This window comes from Melanotaenia boesemani, chromosome 17 (assembly GCF_017639745.1).
Source record: "Melanotaenia boesemani isolate fMelBoe1 chromosome 17, fMelBoe1.pri, whole genome shotgun sequence".
Classification (NCBI taxonomy): Eukaryota; Metazoa; Chordata; class Actinopteri; order Atheriniformes; family Melanotaeniidae; genus Melanotaenia; species Melanotaenia boesemani.
The window spans coordinates 32,210,285-32,235,883 of NC_055698.1; the positions used below are offsets into that span (position 1 = coordinate 32,210,285).

Genomic DNA, 25,599 nt, shown 5'->3' on the forward strand with positions numbered 1-25,599 from the left:
TAGGATTTTGTCACGTATTAGATTTATTCTGAAAATTAAATACGACAAGTAAAAAGGCTCAACTTGGGACCAGGATGAGGTGAATGTTAACACAAAAACATTTAATTTCTAAAATGACATTTTAGACAAAAACAAATAAAAAGAAAGAGATTTAAAACAGCCGGACACGTTTCTGTAGAACGAGGCGGATTCCTGCTTCTGTAAACGTCTAAAGAAAGATCACTGCAGATTTATGAGCCGTTACTGCCTTCGTACAGGAAGAAAACAGCTTTACAGGCAGCGCTGGAGGCCTCTCACGCCTGCAGGCAGGAAGTGAATAAATAAAGCATCATCCACACACACACACCTCACACACAGAGGGGTTTGACTTCCTTCAGAAAGGTTTGGGTTGTGCTCCACAGTAACGGATCCCTGCAGGACTTCTGGTCCTGTCCTCTCCACAAACATCACTTCTGCATGTTTTCAATTCTTGGCATGGACACAAATACCCACTAACACACGTAAACACTCACATATACACACTTTACAGTATGTATCTCATGGATTTACTGGGTTTTCAGCACCATCAGGAAAGGCACAGTCTGTAACGGTCACATGGGTCCAACAGAAAACTTCCAACCCTCCTTCTCTCATGAAAAATAAAAAAATAAAGGTCTCCAACTTCCTGGATGAGCTTCTGAGATGATCAAATAAAGAGGAGGGAGGATTTAACGAGTTCACGTCTGGAAAATAATCCCAGACTGTTAGACACGATTCATTAGTACAATTCTGCTTCAGATAGGACCTCTGTTAGTAAAAATATGTGGCTAAGTGTGCATTTCACTCATATCTTTCATTAGAAATATATCTCCAGAGGAGAAAGGCATCGGTGAGACTCGGGTCCATCACTGTACGAACAAACCGTGTGGAACACGTTCAGGTCGGTCCTCAGTAACAGCAGATGTTTCTGACGTCCGACCAGAAGAACCAAACCGGCTGGAGGACGCGCCATCTCTCCAAGTGCCTTTAGGTTCCGCCTCCTTCTCATCCGACGGCGGGTTAAAGGGTTCTTATAGCAGCTGTTTGGTTCTGGTGACGAGGCGAGCCAATCAGCACCGAGCTGGAAGGCCGCGTGCGTAAACTCCCCGAGCAGGCACGTTGGTTTGGTCCGAGCGTTTAAGTGTTAAAGTGAACGTTAACGAAGCACCACCAGAGTCCGAACCCGGAGGAAAATCTGCTTCCTCCAAACCAGGAAGGACTGCTGCCCAGAAAATGTTTTCACGGGGTCCAGTAGCCACAACTCGCCGTTACACAAGTTTCCAAAGCAGAAAAGCAGCTTTTCTTCCTCCCGTCCGACATAAATCTGGACTAAAGAAACTCCCTTCATGTTTTCAGGCTGAGGGAAAATACATTTCTTTTTGTTTTGTCTTTAAATTAAACAAAACAGAGCTCAGTTACGCACTTCGTAGAAATCCAACACCGTTTTCCCTCCTCAGGTTTTAATTTAACATCAAATGTTTAACGATGAAATCATCTGCAGTTTGACATGATTAGATCAACATCATGAAAACGTAAATGTATGCAAAGTCAGAGGAAAAATCTGACATTTCAGACTTTGTAAGTTAAGCTTCATCTTAAATTTTGACAGAATTCATAAATTTAAATCCAGAATAAATAGTTATTTTAAAAACAGCACCAGTGAGTTTCGTTTCTATCCATTTTGTTCGTAACTTTATTAGGTTGCGATCAGAAACGGATCATCTTTGTGAAGTTTGTGTCATCCCAGCTTTATTATAAGGAGGAGGAAGCGTTAAAAGATTCAGTCCCGTCCGTCGGATAAAATCCAGCTCATCACTTTCTGACCTCTTCAGGCACTTTAGTTAAAAACCCCGTCAGGCTGATCCGGAGCCAGCCAGGAGAATACTGAACATCCCTGAACCCACCTTCATCCTGGCTGCTCCGCCGCGGTCGGCCTTATTGCACTGAACGACTTCCTTACAACTAAAAACTGGGAAAGCGCCGCGGCCGTCCGCTCCACGAGCGCTATGGCTGAAAATCAACGTTCATTTAAATTAAAAAGAGAAAACGATGCTTAAATATCCAGAGGAAGGAAACACAATCATCTGATTTGACATTCAAGCGTCCGTTTGGTGGCGTCACGTGGAGGAGCAGCTCGCCGCGCGGTTAAACGTGCGGTCGGCGTCTGCTGAGCGACGCGTCGTACTGGCCGGACCGAGGAACAGCTGAGAAGAAGAGGCAGCTCGCCGTGAAGCGAACGTGTCACCACAATCAGAAACACACACACAAACATGTAAAAACCGGATCAGCATGAGGCCGGGACGCCGCGCAGATCCCAACCGGTTCTAAAAGAATCAGCTGTTTCCACAGAGCTGCAGCTGATGATGAGGAGGCTGGAACGCCTGCCTGACCAGGTCCAGAGGAGGTCTGGGTGAGGAGAGGGGTCAGTGGGCCGACTGAAGGGGCTTCAGGCAAAATACATGGTCCTCAGGGTGTCGTGGTGGATCTGAACGGCCTTGGCCAGCGCCTGGGGGTCCCTCCCGTTACTCTGCCCTGAGATATGGCTGCCCTCCGCACTGCAGAGGCACAAACAGCTGATTACAACAACAAAACAACAGCTGCAGAAAAAACAGCCAGAAAATCATTTCCACAACCTGAAAGGTCTGAAGACCAAGACCAGAGCTTCTCTAACGCTTCACAAAGGGACGTTTTAACATCAAAAGAAGACATCTGTAGTCATCCTAAATTCAGCCGGGCCAAGCAGGAAAACGCAGATCTCTAAATATCTGAAGCTTAGTGATGAAAGCAGCAAAATCCAGATTATTTAGCAGATTTTAGAAAAAATAGAAAATGAATGAATCCGGATTGTTTAAGGAAGTCAAAGGTCTGTGGTTGTAACGTGAACTTCTCATGGAGCTGCACCTGAACTGTCCTTTTCCCCTCATTCTGTCTCCGTCCAGCGGAGTGTTTGCCCCACCTGTCGTGCTCTTTGTCCACCAGGTGGTAGCGAGCGCGGAAGGCCACCAGGTGAGCGTAGTAAGCTGGTGCTGGGATGGAGACGGAGCGCGTGCAGCGGACGTAGGTGTGGCACAGCTGGTAGGTGAGCAGCTGGAACTCGTCTGCAGTGAAGCAGTTGTCGTCCCACAGGACGTGGTAGTGGGAGGGCCGGCTCGTGCCCTGGAGGGAGGAGAGGAGGGTTACAGCTGCTCGGGCGTCGCTCCAAACACTGCATCCTGAAAGCCGGGACGTTTACCTGGATCCCAGCGTGACTGCACAGGTAGAAGTCGAACTCGTAGGGGTGAGTGATGTCTGTGTCCACTGTGGTGCCGGCAGGAATGTTCCCACTTCGTCCGACCTGCCGGAGACACGGAAAGATGATGAGAAGTTTACCAGAGAACGTGATCCGGCTCAATAACGGGGGAAGTTCAGGTGTTTTCATCCCTCACCCGCTCGTTACGATCTGCACAGAAGAGGCGCGTGTGATGGCGTTTCTGCACCACGATGTAGGTGATCCCCGGCTGGTACTCCTTCTCCAGGCTGATGCACGCCTCCCTGATGGCCAGCAGCTCGTAGTACAGAACCTGCACACAAACCGCCAGCGATGCAGTCAGCTGGTGGAAAGACAGCGCCGAGCCCCCATCAGCGAGAACCAGATCTCTGCTGGAGAGGTCCGATCCACACACAGCTTTTATCAAACTTAACACAAGATATGGTGGAGAGGGGTGACTTTTAGGGATGTCACGATTTATTTATTTATTTTATATATTATTGTATTTATTTAGTGTCCATTCATTTATTATTTATTTTTATCTACTTATTATTTTATTATTTAATTGTATTTTGTTTCAGTCTTTTTGTTTTTCCTTATTTTAAAATGATTTGTTATTTATTTTTCTTGTAAATACGTTTTATTGTGATTAAGTGAAAAATCAAGAAGAAGCTACACAAACATAGAAAACCATAAAGTGAAACTAACAAGCTGTAAATAAAAAACTATGATTCCATATTATTTACAAGCGAGAAGGAAGGCAGCAAAACATTTTCTATAACTAAATAAATTCTCAGGTGTGACATTTTACCTTTCTTAGTTGTATTTTAGCTCTCTGGGCAGCATTTAGATCTGGTAAATCTAAATAAATCTGACCTCGGCTTGTTGATGCAGAGCTCAGTAGAAAAGCAGAATAAAACCTGTCTGAATTGACCCTCCGACACGCCGTCCCTGTAGAAAATGATCCTGGTCGGTTTGTAGCGGGTCGACTTGTAGAACTGGATCAGGAGCTCTCGCACCATCGACGCCAGGTCCTGGATGACCTCCTGTCTGGGCCTCTGGACCCGCACCGTGGCGCAGTAGCGGCTGGGGTGGGCATCCATACTGCCCACCACCTGTGGAGGAGCAGCCGTTACTGTCAGCTGTAGAAAAGAGCAGTTTTAGCTGCAGCGAAGTCTCACCGCTGCGATAGACGGCTTTTTCCCGTCTCCTGCTGGGGGATGGGTGACGTCTGCCCCGAGGAAGATGACAGGCTGCTGGAACACAGACGGCCTGGAAATGAAGAATGAGAAAGAGAGTCAGAAGCTTCATGTCAGAAAGAGGAAGACGAAGGTGAATTAGGAGGAAAGAAGGAGATCGAACCGTTGTTGTGGGACCAGGATGTTGTTGATTCCTCCCAGTTTAACGTTGATCTTGAGGCAGAGGTTGGACAGCGTCTGAGGGGACGTCTTCACCACGTTCTTCACCTGGACACACTGGGTGGCCATGCCGAGGAGGGTGTCTCCCACCCGCTTCACCTCCGCTGTGGGTCCAGATCAGAAGTTCTTTCACAGATTCACCGTTCAGTCCCAAACCATGCTAAACAGCTGAGCCGAGGCCGCGTTAGGATTTCATCTTTGGTTTTAGGACGTGTAGCAGCAGACAAAACGTCTCTAACTGTCGCAGTCAACGGCTCCGGGTCCACTTTCTCTCTGGTAAAATATGGCAGCCCACAGGGCTTCGTTTTAGGACCTTTTTACTTCCTTTTTAAACGTTTCGCCCAGAGACATAGCGCAGTTGAGGGAAACTCTGGATTTTCTGTTTCAGAAAGTGGGCTTAAGGCCCATTTCTGCTCCCTTCCGTACGTAATTACGATGTCTCTTTAAAACGTTGTCATACGTCGCCGTCCTCATACTTCCAGGCGTGTTTTGCGTTGCCATGGTGAAGCGACAGATAGTTAAGCTTCCTGAAAACGGACCAAATTACGAGCGCAACCGACACCGAGGACGGACGAAACTGTCCGTCCGTCTGCGTCTCTGCCTTCTGCATGCAGCATAAATGGGCCTTAAGGCTTGCCCTGAGGATGCTACCATGGAAACTGACTTTGTGAAGCAAACCTCCTCGCTGGCAGCTTCACCATCAAGAAACCCAGACTTTCTGCCCGTCTCTTTCACCCAAAGCATGTCAGACATGGGTTGTCATAGCAACAAAATCCAGAGATTTAGAAGCTGAATTAACACGCGTCGAGAGAAGATGATTCAGAACTGAAACAAACATGTTATCGTTTCCTGATCAACAGCTCATCGAACCGTACTACTTTCCAGTCACTCAGAGTCGTATCATTTCCACCGTGACACACCGTGGACAGGAGATGATGTCACAGTCAGATTTTTACTTATTTCTTCTGTAAATGGAGCTTTAATTCATAACATTGGCAACAAAACATTTTAGAAAGATGATGGCGTGTCTTCACACACGTCTAGAGATCTACTGTCTCTACTCATAACAAAACCCACAAAGGATGAATGTGGCTCATTACTCCTCTTTTAACCTCTTTCGGTTGACTCTCAGTTTGTTTTAGAATCGATATATAAAATATAAAATAACATCTTGCTGTTGACTTTTTCTTTTTGTCATTTTATTTTTAATGTGGTAACAACACCCTTCAAAGCTGCATTTATCATTTTTAATTAATGCAGTTTCTGAGACCTTTTGCATCACTTTATAGTAAAAACTTAGCTTAAAAGCCTGTTAGACACAATCCGATACGTGTCTTCTGCCCCCTGGTGGACACCTTTTGCACTACAGTAATTTTGTTTATTGTAATTACATGGTAATAAACAATAAATATTTTTTTTTTTCACATTTTATTAAAGGGCCAAATGAAGACTTCAGATTAAAATCATAAATTCTCTCCATTTTTTTTTAAATAGTTAAGAGGACATAATTTCACGCTACAATTTTTACCAAACAAAAGTACACGATTATTCAGAAATCATCCGCAGAGAACTATCAGGTCATCTCTCCGGGTAAACCTCAGATCAGGTCAACAGCGTCCTCCTCAGATAAATCCTCTAAGATCTCCTTCGTTCTCCGTCATCGTCACCGTCATATGTACAGTCTCATCCCCAGTTACTTTCAATTTGGAGCATCTTTTAACAATAAAATATCGTCCCAACAAGTGAACTATATACAGTAAAACCGAGCCGGCTTACGTTCCCCCATCCAGCATGAGTAAAACAGATGTATAGAAAGTCCACCTGCGGTGAGGTTACATGTTCAGACTAATTTTCCACCTCTGCCTGAATTTATCCTTCTGGAATCTGAAAGCATTTTAAACATTTCTAAAATTGTGTTAGAACTGAATGTAAAGCCCTTTTTGGCCCTTCACCTCACATGTTTCTGACCTTTCTGAAGCCTGAACGAAGACTACGTGTTGCAGAAGCTCTGAGGCGACGGAGCATTTAAACTCTGGAAGGAGATCCGATCAGCCGAGTCGGCTTTCGTTTAAATCTCTTCCTTCTTCACAGAGCTTTTCCTGATTTTATCCGACACTTCTAATTTTATTTATGATGAATATACTGCCCTTTTTTCAAATGTTATGCTTATTTTAATCTGCAGCCGTGTAAAGCACTTTGAAACAGCTAAATAAAGCTTATTACTCTTCTAACTGTGGGGGTTGGGGGACTACGTGTGGTGGTTTTCGTACCGTAGACGGGCGTTTTTCCAGGCAGGATGACGATGATGAGCTGCAGCCCAGCGTAGGTGTTCTTCAGGTGTCTGAACATGGGCTCCACGCTGTCCGCTCCCTGGGCGTATTTACAGAAACACGGCTGGCCTTGGATGGGCATCCCAGCATCCTTTGAGATTTTCCGCAGCTGGTCGGTGAAGCTCCTGTCAGGAAACAACAAGATGAAGCCAAAGCTCCGTTTTACCCTTCTCATCCCGGTGAAGCTGCTTCCGGTTCAGAGCTGCTTTAACTTTCTTAGAGCCAGTTTATTTTCCAGATGACTGCATGATTTTAAATCCATGCTACCGTATAGTTGCTGACATTTTAGTCGTGACTGCTGAGGCTGATGAGGATGAAGGATCAACCGGTATCTTCTGTGGAGGAAGAGCTACGCTACCTGTTGCTCTTCATACGGGAACAACGGTCGGGTCCAGAGGACGCAGCTGGAACTAGTTTATCATAAGAATTATTTTTATTTAATGTTTTGTGCTCTAAGTGATGAATGTTGACTAATATTGGTAATTATGGGATGGTGTTTAGCTGAACTGGTTGAACAGTCACAGAGGTTCCAGCTCTTCCACCAGGTGTGGGGCCCTTTGCTGCATGTCCCAGTCTTTCTCTGACCCCCTTTTCTATCTACGTACTGTAAATAAAATCCACTAGAGCCAAGAAAGTCTTTAAAAATAAAAGATAAGCATGATTTCTTCTATAAATAAGAATGAAGCCTGTTTAACGGTTGCAGTAGTTGAACGTGGTTCTAAGCTCTAGCGGTTCCTGAACTGAGCTGATGTGAAGTGGACTTTTCTTCTTTTCTGGGACTTTTGATGAGAAAGTTTAGGACTCTGACACATACGTGGTCTAAGACTGGGACCGTCAGAGGTCTGGGTGTGTTCATCTCATCTTTCACATTTAATTAGATTTTTATTTACCTTTTATTTATTATTATTTTAATTTATTGTATTTATTTTATTTACTTTTTTCCCTTTCAGAATATCTGACGTTGCTTCCTTGTCTGTTACCAGTAGGCGAGCACGTGGGTGCAGGTTAGTGTGTGAGCCACAGCAGACCCGGACCTGATGAAGACCCGGTTAGGCTTCTTAAAAATCTTTTTGCCATGTAAACAGAAGGCTTTTAATAATCCTGAAACCACTCTGGGGAGTGGCTTTCATCCCTTTTTTGTAGGTGATCTTACAAGTGAAGCAAACATTTGTTTTTCACGTTAAGAAGTTTTACGTTCAGTATAAAAGTTCCTGAATGTTTGTGCTTTTTAATTCAGTAAAATATGTAAATTATTATAGTTAATGTTTTTGTTTTTATGTATAACAGGATATGATTCTGTGAAATACTGGAAGTTTTTTCTCCAAAAACAGATGGAGTACAACTAAAAAATGGTGCTTTTCCTGCTCTCTGGAACATTCATTAAGGATTAATCCTGCATTTCTAATGTGGAATTAGTTATTTAGACATTCTAGATAAATCTGTGAGGACCAAACTATGTCCGGGTTAAACACTCAACGCCGTTTCTAACCACAGTCTGAAACAGATTTACGGCCCCTCTGAGCAGAGCTGGTACTGAAACCTTCCCTCTTGGATTAAATAAAGTTTAAGTTTGTGTGGTTGGTCTCCAAGCTTCAGATGTTGTGAACCAGCAGCTCTATCTGAGCAATACTACAGATTTCTGGGCACTCACTTGAGGATCTCCTCTCTGCACTGCCTCTGGGTGGCGAAGCAGGCGATGGCCCACATCTTGATCTCCACTCCGGTGTGAAACTGCTTCCCCCTCATGTCCCACACCCCGTGGCTGGGCGTGGCCACCATTCGGTTCTGCAGAGACAGTGCAGGGTTGATCTGATGGGGCCGACAGTCACATGAATGCATGCAAAGGACTCAGTCAGCTGGTGGAGCTAAAGATCAAATACTTATTTACTGCCAGACGAGACTGGTTGGGCAATCTTTACTCTCATGGTCATGCATATACAGTCATGTGGAAAGGAAAGCACACCCTCCTCCAGTTATAAGGTTTTCCATATCAGGACAAGACCTAATGTAATCATCTGGGACTCACCAGGCCTCATGATGAGGAAAATCCAAACTCAGACCAACAACAGGTCAGATCACACTGGGTCACTATTTACTAGACAGAAACTAAAAGTCAGCCTTTACAAGCTGCTTCAGCAGCAGGCAGTGCAGTCATGGTTTTCTGGAAGACGATAATCAGGTGGAGGAATTTTGCAGGTCTCTGCAGGTCCCACCACAACCTCTCAGTCAGGATGAGGTCTGGACTTTAACTGGACCGTCTCTCTTGATTCTTTTCCTTTCCAGTCATTCTGGTGTAGATCTACTGCTGTGTTTGGGATCTTTGTCCTGCTGCATGAGACAGTTTGAGACAAGTTTTAGCTGCCAGATGGACTCACATCTGACTCTAGAAGACTTTGGAATCCAGAGGAGTTCACGGTCCACTCAGTGCCTGCAGGGTCTCCACATCATCATCCCTCCACCACCGTGCTGACAGCTACTAGAAGGTGTTCAAGGACAAAAACATGTCCACTCTGGTCTGTCCAGAGGACCTGGTTCCAGAAGTCTTGTGGTTTGATCAGATGCAGCTTTGCCAACCTCAGCCGTGCTGCCATGTTGTTTTTAGAGAGAAGAGACTTTCTCCTGCAACCTTCCCAACAAGCCATACTGGTTCAGTCTTTTTCTAACTGGGCTGTCCTGAACCCGCTGACTGAGGCCTGGAGAGTCTGGTCCACGAGATGCAGATCCTGGGCTGAACTTGCTGGAACCCTTCGGTTTCTATAGGAGCTCACTGATGATGATCGATTAACCAGTGTATTAATAATTAATGCCTGGCTGCTACTGAAACAACACATTGATGTTATTCATCCAGAATGAAGACTTTTTAAAGTTAAACTTCTACAGATGATTTTGGAAAACTATTTTTTGGAGAAAGTGTGAAAGTAAACATTAAGAAAAGAAAAGAAAATCATGGCGAACAGTTGAAGCAAACCAAACATGAGAAAATGAACTGACTAAACGACATCGGCAGGGTTTCCTCTCAGAGAGCTGGATGAGCCACAGAGCTCATCTACAGGCTGACTGTGGCGTAGAAACGATGAAAAAGATCATGTAGAATGAGACCATCACCTGACCTCATTATAACTCTGATGTTCTGAGGTGTGAACCTTCTTAGCTGCTCGTGTGGAGGAAACACTGCCGTCTCAAACACACACACACAGGTAAATGAAGTGTGATGTAAAAGGAAAGGTACCATAAAGGGTTCAGAGCTCACCCTGCCGCCATACTGCAGCATGGGGGCCGGCAGGACGCGGCCCGTCACCTGCGCCATCTCATCGCGCACACGGAACTGAAACTCCTGGACGAACGGGTCGGCCTCGTAGTTCGCGCTCCGCACCTGCAGAGACGGAAATGTTTTAGCGGGAACTGGAAAGGAGCTGCACGCCGGCATGCTGCAGGGTTCTCACCAGCCTGCTGATCTCCTCCTGCCTGTCTGGAGCAGAGCGAGCCGTCGCCTTGATCATGGTCGACGTCTGATTATCTGTTAGCTTTTTAATGCAGCGCTGACCAGCAACGATGTTGCACACCTGCAGGGAAAGAAACAAAGATAAATGACATTTTATTTCCTTTTCCTCACCAAAAGTCAGAGGTTAGAAAGTTAGATGGAGGCAGGAGAAGCAGATTCATCATGCTTTTGTTGTAAAAGAGGCAGTAAGGACCCGCTTCCTTCTTCACCTCTGGGGTCTGACAGCCAGCAGGAGGTGTTGTGAAGGTTTACCAAACATTTAGTATTTTATCTCACTGCATCTCTTTTTCCTTGCGAGGGGGGATTAAAGTTGATTTTACCACAAAACCAGCCTCACAGATGTTTGTAGTGGGCTGTGACTTTACAACCGTCCAGTCAAACTGAGCGACCTCCGTACTCCCATCGGATCAGGAGGAGACGGTGGAGGTTAGGGGGCAGGCTGGACTCAGGCCAGTGAGGCCTAGAAGGTGGTTTGACTGCGGGGAGGAAAACTCCTGCTGTAATGGACAGGAAATGACGAGCACCTCGTGACACCCTGCGTGAAGCCTGGGAGGCAGATGGAGGGTCAGGGACCGGCACTTGGAGGTCTAGGGTGCTCGGAGTGATGCTGCAGGATCCAGACAGAAAACTTAGTGTTTGATTTCTGATTTGGACGCGCTTGTTTTTATAGACCAGAGGACCAGCTCTGCAGCCTAGCCAACCAGTCTACATGTGCTTGGTGAACTTGGAGAAGACATTCGACCCCGGGGACTCCTGTAGGTGTTACTCCAGGAGGTTGGAGTACTGGACCCCCTTTTACAAGCCATTCAGTCCTTGTATGACCAGTGTGTGAGCTTGCTCCACACAGCCGGCAGTAAGTCAGACTGGTTTCCAGGGCTGGACTCCTCCATGGCTGCCCTTTGTCACCAACACTGTTCAGAACTGTTCTGGACAGAATTCCTAGGATGAGACGAGGTGGTGAGGGGATCTGGTTTGGTGGCCTCAGGATTGGGTCTCTGCTTGTTCCAGATGATGTGGTTCTGCTGGCGTCATTGAGCCGTGATCTCCAGCGGTCGGGATGCAAATCAGCTCCTCCATCTTTGTGTGCTTTATATGTACGAGAGGGAACATATACTTAAATACGCAAAGGCTGATTTTTAATGTAATGCTGAAAGTATTTTAATATTTTTGTTGTTCTATGAAGCACTTTGTGCTGCTATAAATAAAATGTGACTGATTTATTTTGGGGATTTCCACGTTTTTCTGGAGCTCCTGTAATGCTGCAGGCTGCATCAACCTCCTTATCTCGGTGAACTAAGCTTGATGAACTTCTCTGGACTTTTTATAGAATCAGATTCAAAATGAGAACATTTTCTTTTTCTGCTGGAAGACAGTGGACGGCCCAACAACTCAGAGGAGGAAAAGGTTCACGCAACAAGCATCGATCCCACAAATCTAAAGACTGACGATTAGCTGATATTAGAGACCAAATGAACCAAAAACAGATGACGCTGTCTCTATTTTGACCTTACCTCCAGCGGCAGGTAGGTGTGTTTCTGCTCCTGGCCCACCTGCAGACAGGGCAGGTGGGGATACTTCAGCTGCAGACTGTACTTCTCCCTGAAGTACTGCGCCACCGTGCGCTCCACTGTCTGCCCGTTCTCCAGCTGCAGCGGGAATCTGTGGATCAACAACCATCTGTGTTACTGTGAAACGACAGCGAGCTGCTGCTGAGGCGCCACATGGAAACGTACGTCTGCAGGCTGGTGGGGCGGCGCGTCACATTGCAGACTCTGTACTTCCTACGCATGCTTCCACAATGCGTCACTTCCACTTTAAGACCTGTGAAGATGATGAGCAGGACGAGCATCAGAAACATGTGATGTAAAAGTCATTAAGCTGTGATATTAAGCAGCGAACAGCCACATCTCCCTGCAGCTCCTCGGTGAGGCTGTGCATCAGAAACAGAGCGTACCTTTGATCTCTTTGGTGAATTTCACCCTGTGGGAGTCGGTGAGCGGCTGCGGCTGCTCGTCGATGTTGTGAATGTCCAGCACCTCACACATGAACTGAATCACCGGCTGAGCTTTATAGAAAGCCGTGGCTGACACTGAAACAACACACAAACATCTGCTTCACTTCAGTAGTAAGGGACGTATGGTCAGAGCAGTAGAAGCAGCGGTTCATTTCAAACTGGAAAAAACAGCGTTAAAGCGAGGGGGTGTCCTCAGGTATCACACTCATGATGCTGGAACTGTTGGTCAGGCAGGTAAACAACTCACAGGTGACGACGGCGTAAACAAACAACAGAGCGAAACCTCAATATCTCAAACTCTACACCAAAGAAAACTGAAGTACATCCCCACCTCCGCTCTCAGAACATAAGAAAGATCGGTCATACATGAAGATAATCACAGCAAAAATCTGGATAATAAACAAGATGGTCATAGATCATCTATGATCTGCACTAAAATCTAACGTGTTCTTGGGAAACTGCGTTTCACTTCATGCTTCCTGCTGCCGCATGACTCAGCTTCTCGGGTTAAACTGGTGCTGGTTCCACCTGAAGGAAAACTGGTCCTTTAAGTGTTTATTACAGTTTTCACCCACCATCAATGTTGAGCATCATCTTCCACATGGCTGGGCGCACTGACTGATGGAAGCCAAACCACACCTCCCTTCCTCCGCCCAGCGGGTGGTCGTAACCCTCCGGGGAGGAGAAGAAGGACCGCCCCACGGGGGTGTACCTGGTCAGACGAAGAGCAGGTACACGGTTTGTAGAGAACAAAAGAAACTAACATTCCCTGTGAGGTTTGCAGCATTACACAAACCACAGGAGGCTTAAAAAAGTTTCTTTTTTGCTGAAAACTGTTGTGGTTCACAGATTCATCCAATAAAACCTGAACTTAGATCACTGGGAACGTTCAGCACCTCCAGGAAAACTGGAAGCTTCTTCACAAAAACTTTAAACTGCAGTGTTACTTACAAAAAGCACAAAGGTTAACCCCTGAATGTCCGAATTTATTTAAAGTCATATGAAAACAAAATACATACAGAAAAATATTTGGGAAAAAATAGAAAGAAATGAAAAAGAAATACGGCTGAATATTAAATAAAATAAATAAAATAAAATAAGCTTGACATTTGGGTTACATTTAAAAAACCTCTCTAGGTTTCCTGTAGACGTACTTCATGGAGGGCAGGTGTCGCAGCACGACGTCCACGGCGTGAACCGGGTTGGTGCTGACTGGTTTGTCCAGGTCCAGCGGCTCGGCGATGCGGCGTCCCGTCAGGACTTCGTGCAGCATGTGCCAGCTGACCAGCGACACAAATTTAATGGTGACTTTAAAGGGGCGGTCCTTCCCACCTTCACCTGGCAGGGTGACGTCCAGATCGACCTGCAGAGGAGAGGCAGGCGGGTTTTCATGACGTCCCCTTTCAGCTGCAAGCATAAACATCCCAGATCAGACAGACGCAAAGCACTGTGAAAGGGGCGGAGCATCTTACCCCAGCTGTGGCGACAGGAAGTGGGCTGGCGGTGTAGAGGCTTTTCTTCCCATCGTACACTGGTAACCGGTCACCGAAGATGGTCACCTTGAAATGCTGCACCATGGAGTCCACCACCTCCCTGGAAGAGTCAGAGGAGACATGTTAGCTGCTGGGATAAGATCCAGACTTCACAGACAGAACCGCCAGTCTGAGTCTCCTCTGGTACCTGTTGACCCGCCGAGGACATTTCTCAGGCTTGATGTCCACTTCGTACAGGTAAACATCGATCTTTGGGATTTCCACCTGGAAGCAGTTGGCCAGGAGTTTGATGGGCTTTCCAATGGTGCCATGTCCAGGTCGTCGTGGCAACGAAAACAGGGTTTGGGCTACAACGGCTCCTACGACAACACAGGAAGCAGCAAAAGTGTGAACACAAACATATATAAAAGGCACATGTCAGCTTTTCTAATAAACATTTGACTCGTTTGTGTATTAAACATCTAAAATCATCCCGCAGTGCAGATTTGTTTACGTCTAATAAAACGTCTTTAATCAGCACTTTAGAGAGTCAGCCCATCCCATAATCGCAATCTAGACTCTGTGTTAGTGAAACAGTAACTGAGCCATAAATCAGATCTTTTAAATGTAAAGTTCAGTTTACTCAGGTAAACACACACAGGAGGAACCGTTTGTAACAGCTCTGCTTCATTCAGTCATCGGAATGGATTAAGAATTCCCAAAGTTGGAGCTAAAATCCACAGAGAGAACTTTTTCTTCCTGTGGTCCACATTTGTGGAGCAACCTTCCTGAAGACCTGATGAGGAAAACCAAACTTAAAAACCCAAAGTTTTAACCTGGCTTTTATTTGAATGTCCATTTCCATTATGATTTTAAAAATGGTTTTAATTTTTAACTTTACTCTATTTTAAGGTTTGTTGGCAATTATAAATCTAGCCAAACAAAGATAAGATGTGGAGTTCCCCCCAAGGCTCCATGTCAGGCTGCATCTACATGCTCCCACCAGCTTAGATCACGGAAACAAACCAAATATCTGATCATAATTATGCTGACGACATTCAGATCTATATTACTGTCTCACCAGGGAACTCTGGACCCAGACAAAGCTTCAGTTCATGTCTTGGTCAAATCAATACTTAAATGTTCCAGAACTTCCTTCAGATAAAAAAAGATAAATCTGAAATTATTGTGTTTGGAAGCAAAGATGAGAATCCAAAGATTAATGTCCAGCTTCAGTCAGTAATGTTAAAACCAGCGGATCAATCCAGAAATCTTGGTGTCAGTTTGGACTCTGAGCTAAATTTTGACATCCATATTAAAGCAGGAACAAAAACAGCCTTTTACAACCTGAAGAATAGATCTAGACGAAGAGGACTGATGGCTCAGCATGATGTAGAAAAACACCATCATCTGTTTCAGTAGAAGTGACTACTGTATGGAGTGTACGGGAGTGCTTTGACTCTTCTTCATGCGTCTGAGACGTGCAGCTTTTACTTTTGTTTGTGCTGTGAAAACAGAGCCAAAGTTCACGGTGACGATCACATTTCAGCAGAACTGTAGATGAGGAATTCTGGTTTTCTGTTCGCATCATTCAAACAGGAAATAGAAAGAGTGAATGTGATGAACAAACAGTAGAAGGTCCAGTTATAGCGTTATGGTTCACACTGGAGGACCAGAAAGGGGGAAATATTTGCCGAGATGGACAGATCTGGTTCTGCTGTCAGTCCATTTCTCTTATTCTTGCCATCTGTTTTAATTCTCCTGTTTTGACATGTCTTTTGCAACTTTTAATGTTTTAAGTAAAGCACTCTGAGCTGCACCGTTACGCTGCGAGAAAAGACGACAAACTGGAGGAAGGAAGTGGTTGTACAGGAGGAAAACGTGCAGAAGACGAGAGCTGGGACTGGAGATGGTCAAGGATGATAAAGATTGCTTCAGATCAAACTGACACAACTGAAAACCACCGTTATTCCCGCATCAGGGGGACAACGTCCGTGTGAAAAGGTCGCAGAGCTGCGTGACATCTGAATCGCAGATTTCTCCCGACCGACACGGCCTCTGCCAGGCGGGCGGAGAGGAGGGCGGAGAGGTGGGCGAGCGGCGTGCCGCGCTGATCTGACATCAGCTTTCAGAAATGCCAAACTGGAAAGTACTGGCTGAATAAAAGTGACATCACACAACCACATGATTTCCACGAATGTGACTCAGAGGATCCACACACAGGAAAAGCTGCTGAATATGTCACACAGATGAACTTTCTGCTGATGCATCCCCACAGGTCGCTTCCTCCCCTGAGCCGTTACCACGGCAACGACACACAATGCTGCCACAGTTTCACCATGGCGACTAAAGGCATGCTGGCAGGAAGAGGAAAACAGGTGCGCACGTTTCCCTTATTTACCCTCATTGTTGCTAAAATTAGACCTAAACCTGAAGGGGGGGGGGGTCGAGCATCCCGAGGTGTGACAGGACAGAAAACAGGCAACAAATCAGTAATGACCCAAAAACACACAAAGGTTCCTCCAGCCTGAGCAACAATGGAGAGTTTAATCAGCTTTAATCAGACCGCTTTGACACACGAACGCACCACAACACCAGAATCAGCCCACACGCTTCCAGGAAGCCCTCTGATGTCAGATCCACGCTCCCAACATCACCTCACAACAAGCTGGAATATGAAGACTAACCCTGACTGACCTTCATACAGTTTATAACACTCATGATGTGCAGATTAAACTGTAAACCTGATCAACTTCAAATTTATCTGTTAAAATTCTAAGCCAGTTTTCACTATTCATTCACTATTTATGAACAAGTAGTAATCACAGTGACCAAGCCTTTTCTCATCTCATCGTTCTCTCAAGTCTTGGCTTTCAGGAGAAAAAATATTGTTACTGAAACAAACACACAACAGAAACTATTTCCATGTTTCCACTTTTTCCTCATTTCCAGTTATTCCTGCTACTATTTACCTGCTATCCTCACTAAACCAACTCCAGCTCAGCTGCTTTGTGGCGCCACCGTGCATCAGAAACGTCTTCTTGGCTTTATTCCAGCCATAGAGGAGCATTATTTTTCTTCTTTTCACACACACATAGAACTTTCTGCTCACTGGTTGATCTTTGGCTGCTCCTGATTGGACGTTACCGTCAATCTAAGCTCTCTGATTGGTGGAAAGTCTGACAGGAAGTGGCTTCATCATCATGTCCAGGTCTAAATAGAGGTCTCTTAGCAACATAGTAGTGATGGTGATGTTTTTATGGTGAAATGTGATAAATAATGCTGTTATCATGGATCATTGTGGATTTACCAGATAGAGTCTCTGAATAAAACTACATTTACTGGCTGGATTGTAAACCTCCTGGACGGGATAGAAATGCTGGAAAACTTCTGTAGATCAGCTAAAGGGTTAAATATCCATCACATTTACCCCACAGAGATACACACCACCGCTCCTGAGATGCTGGTGATGATGAGTAATGGCACTCAGGGAGATCTGGTGGAGTTTTACGTGTTAGCGACAGATTAACACTTTTTTCTTTTTTTCTTTTTGTTGTTTACAGATTATCTAGAGATAAAAAAAAACCTAGATAATCCATCTGCACGTGATTTTCCAGTTTCAAACCAGTAGTCTGCGAAGCATCACATTCTTGCGTCTTGAAGAAGCAGAAAGTTATCTGCAGCCGGACATCTGCATGAACGTTACACCAGTAAGATCAGTTTCTACACATCCTAATTTAGCCCCGTTTCTTTCAATATTTCTAGAAAATCAGGAGATGTCTGCAGCAAATATCTGAGTGAAAACAGACTGTTCAGTTCTAAGGAGCTTAAAGTGAACATTTTTTTATTCTTTATCCCTGTCTGAAACGTCCTAGAGAAACTTTGTCATTTCATTAAGTCGTTCTTGAAGGACTTCCCAAAGTTCTTCCTTTTGTTCTGTTCTCTGTCCAGATGATCCCACACTGCTTCAATAATGTTGAGGTCTGGGGAGGATTCATTATGCTATTTGACCGGCTGAGGTCCGGGTTCTGGGGAGGATCCGTCCCTCTATCAGACCTGCTGAGGTCCCGGTTCTGGGGAGGATCCTTCCCTCCATCAGACCTGTTTCCACTGATCTTCAGTCCAGTTCTTGGGTCATGTGACATACCTCAGCCCTTTCTCCATGTTTCCCTTCCTTAAGAACGGCTTCTTGACAGCCACGTTTCCATGGAGACCATTTCTGATGAGGCTTCGACCAACAGTAGATCAGCTGAAGGTCCAGAGGCATCTCTCAGGTCCTGGTTCAGCTCTTTGGGAATCACCTTGTTGCTGCTAAAATCTAGTTTTCTGTCAGACTGTCTGATCTTTGCTGGTTTTCACACATGAAACTCCAGAAATACGGATTCTGGCAGCTTGGAAGCTCAATATAAAGAAATGAGGGATCGTGCAGATCTTATTCCTACTGGTGCAAAGGCTGGCTTTTAATCTTCAACTGAACTAATGATCTATATAAGGATGTTTCATGAATCAGAGATGTTCTAACTGCAGTTTGCTGCTTGAAATGAAAGAGAAACGACTGATACTCTCTTGTTTGATCCATCCAGGATCATTTAGAAACAGCACCATCCCATAGTTTTACCACCAGAGCAGCTCCATTGCTTCCAGCTCAGCCAGAACAATCTGCTCCTAAAAATCAACGCTCCCATCATTCTGCTGGAAGTTTGGAGTCTGATGCTTTCACCACTTGTTAGGAAGTTAAATCTGTCCACTCGGACTCCCAGTTTGCTTCTTTAGGAAACAAAGTGAACCCAGTCAGTTGAACTGGTGTGTTAACTGGTTATTATTCAACAGTTGAAGTTACCATGGCAGCAGCTGGTGTGAACGGCTGTCTTTCAGATATGACACACACATGAACACACAGCAGCCTCTCAAGCTTCAGGCACACCTGGCCGGATCGCCACCTGCCTCTGACAACCGACAAAGAATGACGTCATCAACACAAACCCACGGGACCGGTTTTCGTGCGTGAAACAGGGACATCCCGGTATCTGGAACCCGGGAATGTGACCTGGTTCGTGTTCTATACGTGGGTTGTTTTTTCCACACCAGAGACCAGAGAAAGCCAAAACATAAGCATAACACTGAAAACACCAGCAGCACCTGAACACCTCACCGGTACTGACTTTCTGTCAGGATCCCACCTGTTGTTCCGATTTCCATTCATGAGGTCTCTGTCCGGGTGACCCGGGCCCCGGCGGAGGTTCGAAAAGTGGATCCGATGACCGACACGCCCCTCTCAGGCTTCCCCGCTCTCTGCTCCCCGGCTTCGGTCGGTGATGTGGATCCGGGCCGCTCAGGGGTCGCCCCCCCACCTTGAAGACTTCTCCCCGAAACTGACAACTCAGAGTTGAACAAACGCCCCCACTTCCGCTGCTCGGCAGATTTTCTGTTGGAAGTTAAAGAATAAGATTACTTTTATCGTGAAGATGTTTTTGACAGTTAACCCCGGACGTCGGTGAGACTCGGTCCCTGGTTGTTTCTAACTGGGAAGCTAACAGCGTTATTAGCTTTAGCTTCTGACAAATATCACTAAACTAACAGAATTATTTACATTTTCAGGGGCTGAATTTGGCGTTCCGCTGGCTTGTCGTGACAATCCGGTTTTCTTCTTTCTCAAACTAACACGAGATGTTCACAACACCGGCGTCCTCCTCAGTAAAACCGGTCTGAAATCAGCTCCTACACCGCCTTCTGTCACCATGAGCAGGAAGATAACGACAACAGGCACGCGCTGCTTCCGGAATACTCCTTCAAAATAAGAATGGTTCTCTTTTACACGCACACCGAGGGTCAAAGGTTTTAAACCCTCAAAAAGAAGCTAAACGTTACAAAAACAGCTAAAGCCTTAGCTTGCACATATTTATAATTAATGACTACACAGGTTTTATGTATTATCTTGTATCTTATCTGTTATTACTGAAGTTCTTATAAGAACTGGTTGAGCTGTGAACACTTAGTTGCTTTAGTGTAGTTGCTCATTTTTCTTCTTTTTTTTCTCGGGTTCGTCGTGTTCTGTGCGGCATTTGTTTTATAATATGTATGTACTGTACATTTTATTTTTATTTTATTTTTGTTTATTTATTTATTTATTTATTTATATCTGTCTATCTTCTTTCTTTTTATTCTTTTTTTCTGTGTGCACAACAATAAACCAGAGTAGAACAATTAATCACTGTCAAAAAGAACTGAAATGTTTCAGCTTGATGAGTATATTTTCCATAAAATGTATTTTGCTCCAATATAGGTTGCAACAACATCTGCATACAGTACAGTCTATGTTCTTATAATAAACTTATCACGTCATAACGTGAAAAGGTCCCAGTTTTTTTTTAGCCCTTGACAGCTCCACGCTTCCGGAGCTGAAAAAGACTGACACAAATCAATAACAAAAATCCTGCTAACAAGTTCATGCAAAAACTAATAAACACATTAGCTGATTATTATTTTCTTTTTGTTTTTTTTTAGTTAAACCTCAGTTGGTTTAATTAAGTGTGAAGAAGTTGACAGGGGAAATTATGTGATTTCCGGTATGCTCGTGTTGAATTTTGGTAATTGACGTCCTGGTTAGTCCCTCCTCTCCTCCTCCACAGAGGGAACCCCGTCAGGAAGTACTAGCAACAGAAAGCAACGTCACTTCCGCTGAACGGCTGACATTCATGTTTGGACTTTAAGGTGTGTAACGTTTGTGATTTAGCTACTAGAAGTTTCTAGGCTGATGAGTTGTGAAAGTTGTTAATGAAACCTTTTTCTCCAGGTGAGACGTGATGTGGAGCGACTTCCTCCAACCTGCAGGTGTCTCCAGAATCTCTGAGCCAGAAAACCACCGAAGAAGAGAACCAGGAAGTGCTGCGGCAACAAGCAGCCTCTTTTCAGAAAGTAAAGCTTGTTGTTGTGTTGTCAGGATGGAAACGGTGATCAGCTGTTTCAGGAAGAGGCCGGATGCAGTGGCCAGGCTGATCTGCTTCCCATGGGCAGGTGGAGGCTCCATCCACTACGCGCGCTGGGGAAACGTGTTCAGAAGTTCCTTTGAAGGTAACACACCTGGTGGAAAGTGCTTAAATCTTCCCACATGGTTACTCAGCACAGTCTTAGACTAAAGTTCCTGCTGTCCTCCTTTCTTCTTTCTGATTCTAAAGTTTTCTTCACACATCTGTTTCCTCAGAAAGGAGATCAGTTTTTCAGATTTTCTTACTACACAAGTCTTTATGGATCCGGCTGAAGTAATCAGAGTAACTCATCATGGATTACTTCACTACATGAGTCAGAAGTTAAGGGGAAAGGGTCCAAGAAAGCAGTGTGATGCTCTACAGCAGTTTTTCTCAAATCGGGGTACTTGGAGACACTTCAGGAGTACATGAGAAAATAAAACTTAAATAAATAAAAATATATATTTCTTGCAATTTAATTTCAGTTAATTTAAATCTATTTTGTTCCGTGACTTTAATTGAAGGTGAATTTTATGGAAGTGTGTTTCTTTAAATTTAAATTTTATTAGAATAAACAGGTATTTTAATTTATCAAATTACATTGAAATGTTATATAATACCAAGTAATATAATTTTATGATATATAATTCAATTAATTTTATTTAAATTAAATCAAATTCATTTTAAAGAGGGATAAAAAGACAAATATTTAAAAATGTTAATAAAATTTAATTTAATTTTATTATATAAAATGTTATTAAATACCAATTGAAAAGGAATAATTATTTAAGATGCATAATTTAGTTCATCTCGGCAGGAGATTTTACTTTTGAAATCATTAAAAAACAGAAGAAAAAGCATTTTTCCAGTGGACACTGTGTGGATATTCGGAGCATTTTTTGCCTCCATGTGGGAGATTTTATTGTTGTTCCTTCCTTCCTGTGATGTTTGTGATCGGTTGATGCTGTTTTCTTCCCTTTGGATCTTCCTCATCCTGTCTTCCGGTCCTTCCAGTGTTCGCCGTCAGACTTCCGGGCAGAGAGAGTCGGTCCAGAGAGCCGTTCTTCCAGAACATGCAGCAGATTGTGGATGAAGTCGTCTCTGTGTTGCTGCCGCTGCTCCAAGAGAAGCCGTTTGCCCTGTTTGGCCACAGGTGAGGTGAGGATGAAGGTTGCGTCTGATAATGATGTGGTCGCCATGACGACACATTAATGTCAGCTTGGATCTGTTTTAGTTTTGGGGCCTTCACCAGCTTTGCAGTCGCGGATGCTCTGAAGAAAGTTCACAACGTGGAACCGGTGCACATGTTTGTGTCCGGTGCTTCTGCTCCGTATGTGAGTCCGAGCTGTTTAAAGACGACGAGGTGAAGAAGTCACACTTCCTTTCTGAGGATCTGCTTTCTTCTTCTAGTCAGAGACTCGCATGAAGTCCCCGAAAAGAGGCGACCTATCAGATGAGGATTTCCTCAGCTGGTTAACTTCAATTGGAGGAACTCCTCCAGAGCTGCTGGCCAATCCTGAAGTTCTGAGGCTCTTCCTGCCTGCCCTGAAGGCCGACCTGCACGTGGTGGAGAACTACAGGTCTGAATCTGACACTCGAGTCATTTTTAAACATTTACAGTGAAAAAGAAAGTCCACCCTCTTTCAGGTGAGTTAACACAATGCCAAGGAGGAAAGACATCAGCAATGATCTTAGAAAAACAACTGCTGAGACTTCCGGTGTAGAGACTTATGGAGTAGGACGCGACTCTCCGAGCTCCTGCAGCAACGTTCGTTAATCTTATTACAGGCACACTTTTGCATCCTTCTTCCCGTCGTTTTTGGTGCGTGTTTTTCCCCACCACCTTAATCTCAACCCAGCGCCGACCTGTTTTCATTTAAAATGCCTCCAAAAGCTAAACCAGCTACACAACCACCGCGGCCTACCCCGCTCGCCACAACCCCGTCTAGTAGTGGCTCCCATTCCTGCCTGGACGGAGCCGTGGGCGGAGGTAGCGACAGCGCCAACCTTCTCCAACCCGATTTCAAGGCCGAACTGCTCTCATCACTCCGCGTCGAGATGGCGGCTATCTTCAAAACCGAGCTTCAGGCGGCCCTGACCGAGAATTTGTCAAACATAAAGACTGAGTTGCGGGCAGTGAAGTCGGAGCTATCTGACAGCATTACCAATATCCAGTCTGATGTGCACACTCTGAAAGGTACCGTTGTTGAAATGGAAACATCACTTTCTTCCTGCACTGACGACATCACCACCTTAAGAATTAAAGTGGAGCGCCTGTCAACAGAACTGACAAGATTGGACAATAAATGCGAGGATTTGGAGGCTAGATCTCGGCGCAATAATATTCGATTCGTGGGAATTCCTGAGGACTCTCCCGCCGCTGCTACGGCTACAGCCATCTCCTCTCTTCTCAGGGAGGCCTTGAAGCTCGAGAAAGAGCCTCTCGTGGACCGTGCTCATCGTACTCTCCAGCCGAAGCCGAGGCTCGGTGAGCGCCCCCGCCCTATTGTCGCCCGTTTGCACTATCACATGGACTGTGTGGACATACTGCGCCGAGCCAGGGCTCAGCAGCGGTTCAAGATTGGAGACGTGACCTTCTCTATCTTCCCTGACTACACTCCGAAGACGGCCCGTTCCCGAGCCGCCTTTAATGATGTCCGACGTCGGCTCCGTGAGATACCAGGGATCCGGTTTGGGCTGCTTTATCCGGCGCGCCTCCGGGTTACACACAACGGTGCAGAGAAGGAGTTCAAAACACCAGAAGAAGCCACCGCATTCATCAGGTCGCTGGACTCGTAAGGGAAATAAGATGCATCACACAACACTGATATAGTGACTCTTTATGGTCAATATTTGCTATCCAGTTCAACTTGGACTTGTTTAGTGCCTTGTTACTACATGTTGCTAGTCTTGCAGGGGCTCAAACAGAAGCCTGACTGTTACTATTAGTCTCAAACCCGTAAGCATTTGTTTAAGTTATTCAACTCCTGTGGAGTTAGCACTGGGTTCACCATCGTTTGGGGATGGGGTCGTTGTAAGTGCTATGGGGGTGTGGGTGGTGGGGGATGTGTTCTGGGTTCTTTTCTTTTTTTTTTTTTTTCTTTTTCTCTCCTCCCCTTCCTTCCCTTGGGGCTCCTCATTCAGTCTAATGCTTTGTCTGAGAACTTAAAAAAATGCCCTCAAACCCTAGTTCTTCCGATACTCCACATATCGGGTCTCCTGTAAGATTTTTAAGCTGGAATATTAAAGGCATGGGGAGTCCAATCAAGCGATCCAGAATATTTGCACATTTAAAACGCCTTAAAGCTGACCTAGTGTTCCTACAGGAAACCCACATGAACACCAAAGACCAGGTTAGACTTAAATGTCCTTGGGTTTCGGAGATATTCCACTCAAATTTTAGTTCTAAAGCCAGGGGCGTTGCCATTCTAGTTAGTAAGTCAATTCAGTTTTCTCCCTCTACAGTTATATCAGATAAAAATGGGAGATATCTAATTGTTACAGGTACACTATTCCATGTTCCAATTCTACTAGTTAACATATACGCCCCCAATTTCGACGATCCGCATTTTATGAATAAACTTTTTGAATCCCTCCCCTCGTTACATAACAATCTCCTTATAATCGGTGGAGACATGAATTGTGTAATCAATCCCACCTTAGATCGTTCCAACCCTCGAACTTTGACCCCATCATTAATGTCAAGGGCTCTTTCTGATTTCATGTCCAGAAACGGTTGCATTGATCCCTGGAGATTTCATAACCCGGACTCAAAGGAATATTCCTTCTTTTCACAGATCCATCAGTCTTTTTGCAGGATTGATTATTATTTTATTGATTCTAAACTAATTCCTAAAGTAATTTCTGTTAATTACCACCCTATTGTTATTTCTGATCATGCCCCCCTTTCTCTAGATATTGAGTTTTCCTCGCAACCCCGCTATTCAACACCCTGGAGGTTTAATACCTTACTCCTCTCAGATAATAAGTTCAATATATTCATTGCATCTAAAATTGATGACTATATTGCTATAAACAAAAATGACACAGACCCAATCTCATACTCATTGCTCTGGGAATCGTTGAAAGCTTATCTTCGGGGTCAAATAATCTCATACTCGGCTCATTTGAGCAAGGCCCGTAATGCCAGATTGCAAGAACTCTCCATTAATATTACTAAATTAGACCAACAACTTGCTATCTGTTCTTCTCCCAATTTACTTAAACAACGTGTTGAACTACAGACTGAATTTGATCTTATCACCACCAATGACGCAGAGCGACTCCTCTTACGTTCACGCGCTACATATTATGAACACGGCGACAAGGCAAGCCGGCTTCTTGCTCATCAGTTACGTCACCAGGCAGCCTCCCGCACGATTCTCCAGGTTAAAGACTCTTTGGGTATACTGCATAAAGATCCCGCGGGCATTAACTCTGTTTTTTACTCATTCTATTCCTCTTTATATAAATCTGAGTCTCCACCCGATACTACTGAAATGCACTCGTTTCTGGATAACCTTGTTTTTCCTGTAATAAACTCAGACTCTGCTAAAGAACTCGACTCGCCATTAACGGTGGAAGAAATTATCCTTGCTATGAGAAATATGCAAAATAACAAAGCTCCTGGACC

The 25,599-nt window shown here is 44.8% G+C and overlaps 2 protein-coding genes and 1 long non-coding RNA gene across 7 annotated transcripts in view; 1 reads left to right on the forward strand and 2 right to left on the reverse strand.

Moving 5' to 3' along the window:
- ago3b (argonaute RISC catalytic component 3b) lies at nt 1-20,850 on the reverse strand. Of its 3 annotated transcripts, none has more exons than XM_042012549.1 (20): nt 19,592-19,766; nt 19,182-19,426; nt 14,210-14,381; nt 14,002-14,122; nt 13,684-13,892; nt 13,105-13,241; nt 12,470-12,604; nt 12,249-12,336; nt 12,027-12,174; nt 10,457-10,576; nt 10,264-10,386; nt 8,665-8,798; nt 6,954-7,138; nt 4,628-4,787; nt 4,447-4,537; nt 4,186-4,380; nt 3,444-3,578; nt 3,251-3,352; nt 2,975-3,174; nt 1-2,573 (listed from the first exon to the last, which is right to left on the reverse strand). In XM_042012549.1, the coding sequence occupies exons 2-20, from the start codon at nt 19,198-19,200 to the stop codon at nt 2,465-2,467; spliced, it is 2,583 nt and encodes an 860-aa protein (XP_041868483.1). In that variant the 5' UTR covers nt 19,201-19,426; nt 19,592-19,766; the 3' UTR covers nt 1-2,464. The 3 variants fall into 3 exon arrangements, with proteins under 3 accessions (XP_041868483.1, XP_041868482.1, XP_041868484.1); XM_042012548.1 differs by having other exon boundaries at nt 10,243-10,386; XM_042012550.1 differs by lacking the exons at nt 19,182-19,426; nt 19,592-19,766 and adding an exon at nt 20,783-20,850 and having other exon boundaries at nt 10,243-10,386.
- Nucleotides 20,641-25,599, forward strand: part of olah (oleoyl-ACP hydrolase) — a 14,647-nt gene continuing 9,688 nt past the window's right edge. Inside the window, exons 1-5 of one of the 3 annotated variants that reach the window (XM_042012584.1) lie at nt 20,641-20,712; nt 20,942-21,072; nt 21,981-22,119; nt 22,201-22,300; nt 22,377-22,546. In XM_042012584.1, coding sequence (XP_041868518.1) covers nt 20,943-21,072; nt 21,981-22,119; nt 22,201-22,300; nt 22,377-22,546 — 539 coding nt within the window. In that variant the 5' untranslated portion in view covers nt 20,641-20,712; nt 20,942. Of the gene's footprint in view, nt 20,713-20,777; nt 21,073-21,980; nt 22,120-22,200; nt 22,301-22,376; nt 22,547-25,599 lie in introns of those variants that run through there. The other 2 variants (XM_042012582.1, XM_042012583.1) reach the window with 2 other exon arrangements.
- LOC121657189 overlaps nt 22,467-25,599 on the reverse strand; it is a 12,598-nt gene continuing 9,465 nt past the window's right edge. The window contains exons 2-3 of the long non-coding RNA XR_006013524.1: nt 23,556-23,560; nt 22,467-22,548 (exon numbers count right to left, since the gene is read on the reverse strand). This is a non-coding gene — a long non-coding RNA (uncharacterized LOC121657189). The remainder of the gene's footprint in view (nt 22,549-23,555; nt 23,561-25,599) is intronic.

Bases quoted from the DNA above. Each gene is read 5' to 3' on its own strand.
- ago3b (XM_042012548.1), bottom strand. The intron at 12,337-12,469 runs GTACGCTCTGTT...TCATCTTCACAG, and splicing joins ATTCACCAAAGAGATCAAAG to GTCTTAAAGTGGAAGTGACG. The intron at 4,538-4,627 runs GTTCGATCTCCT...CTTCATTTCCAG, and splicing joins ATCCTGGTCCCACAACAACG to GCCGTCTGTGTTCCAGCAGC.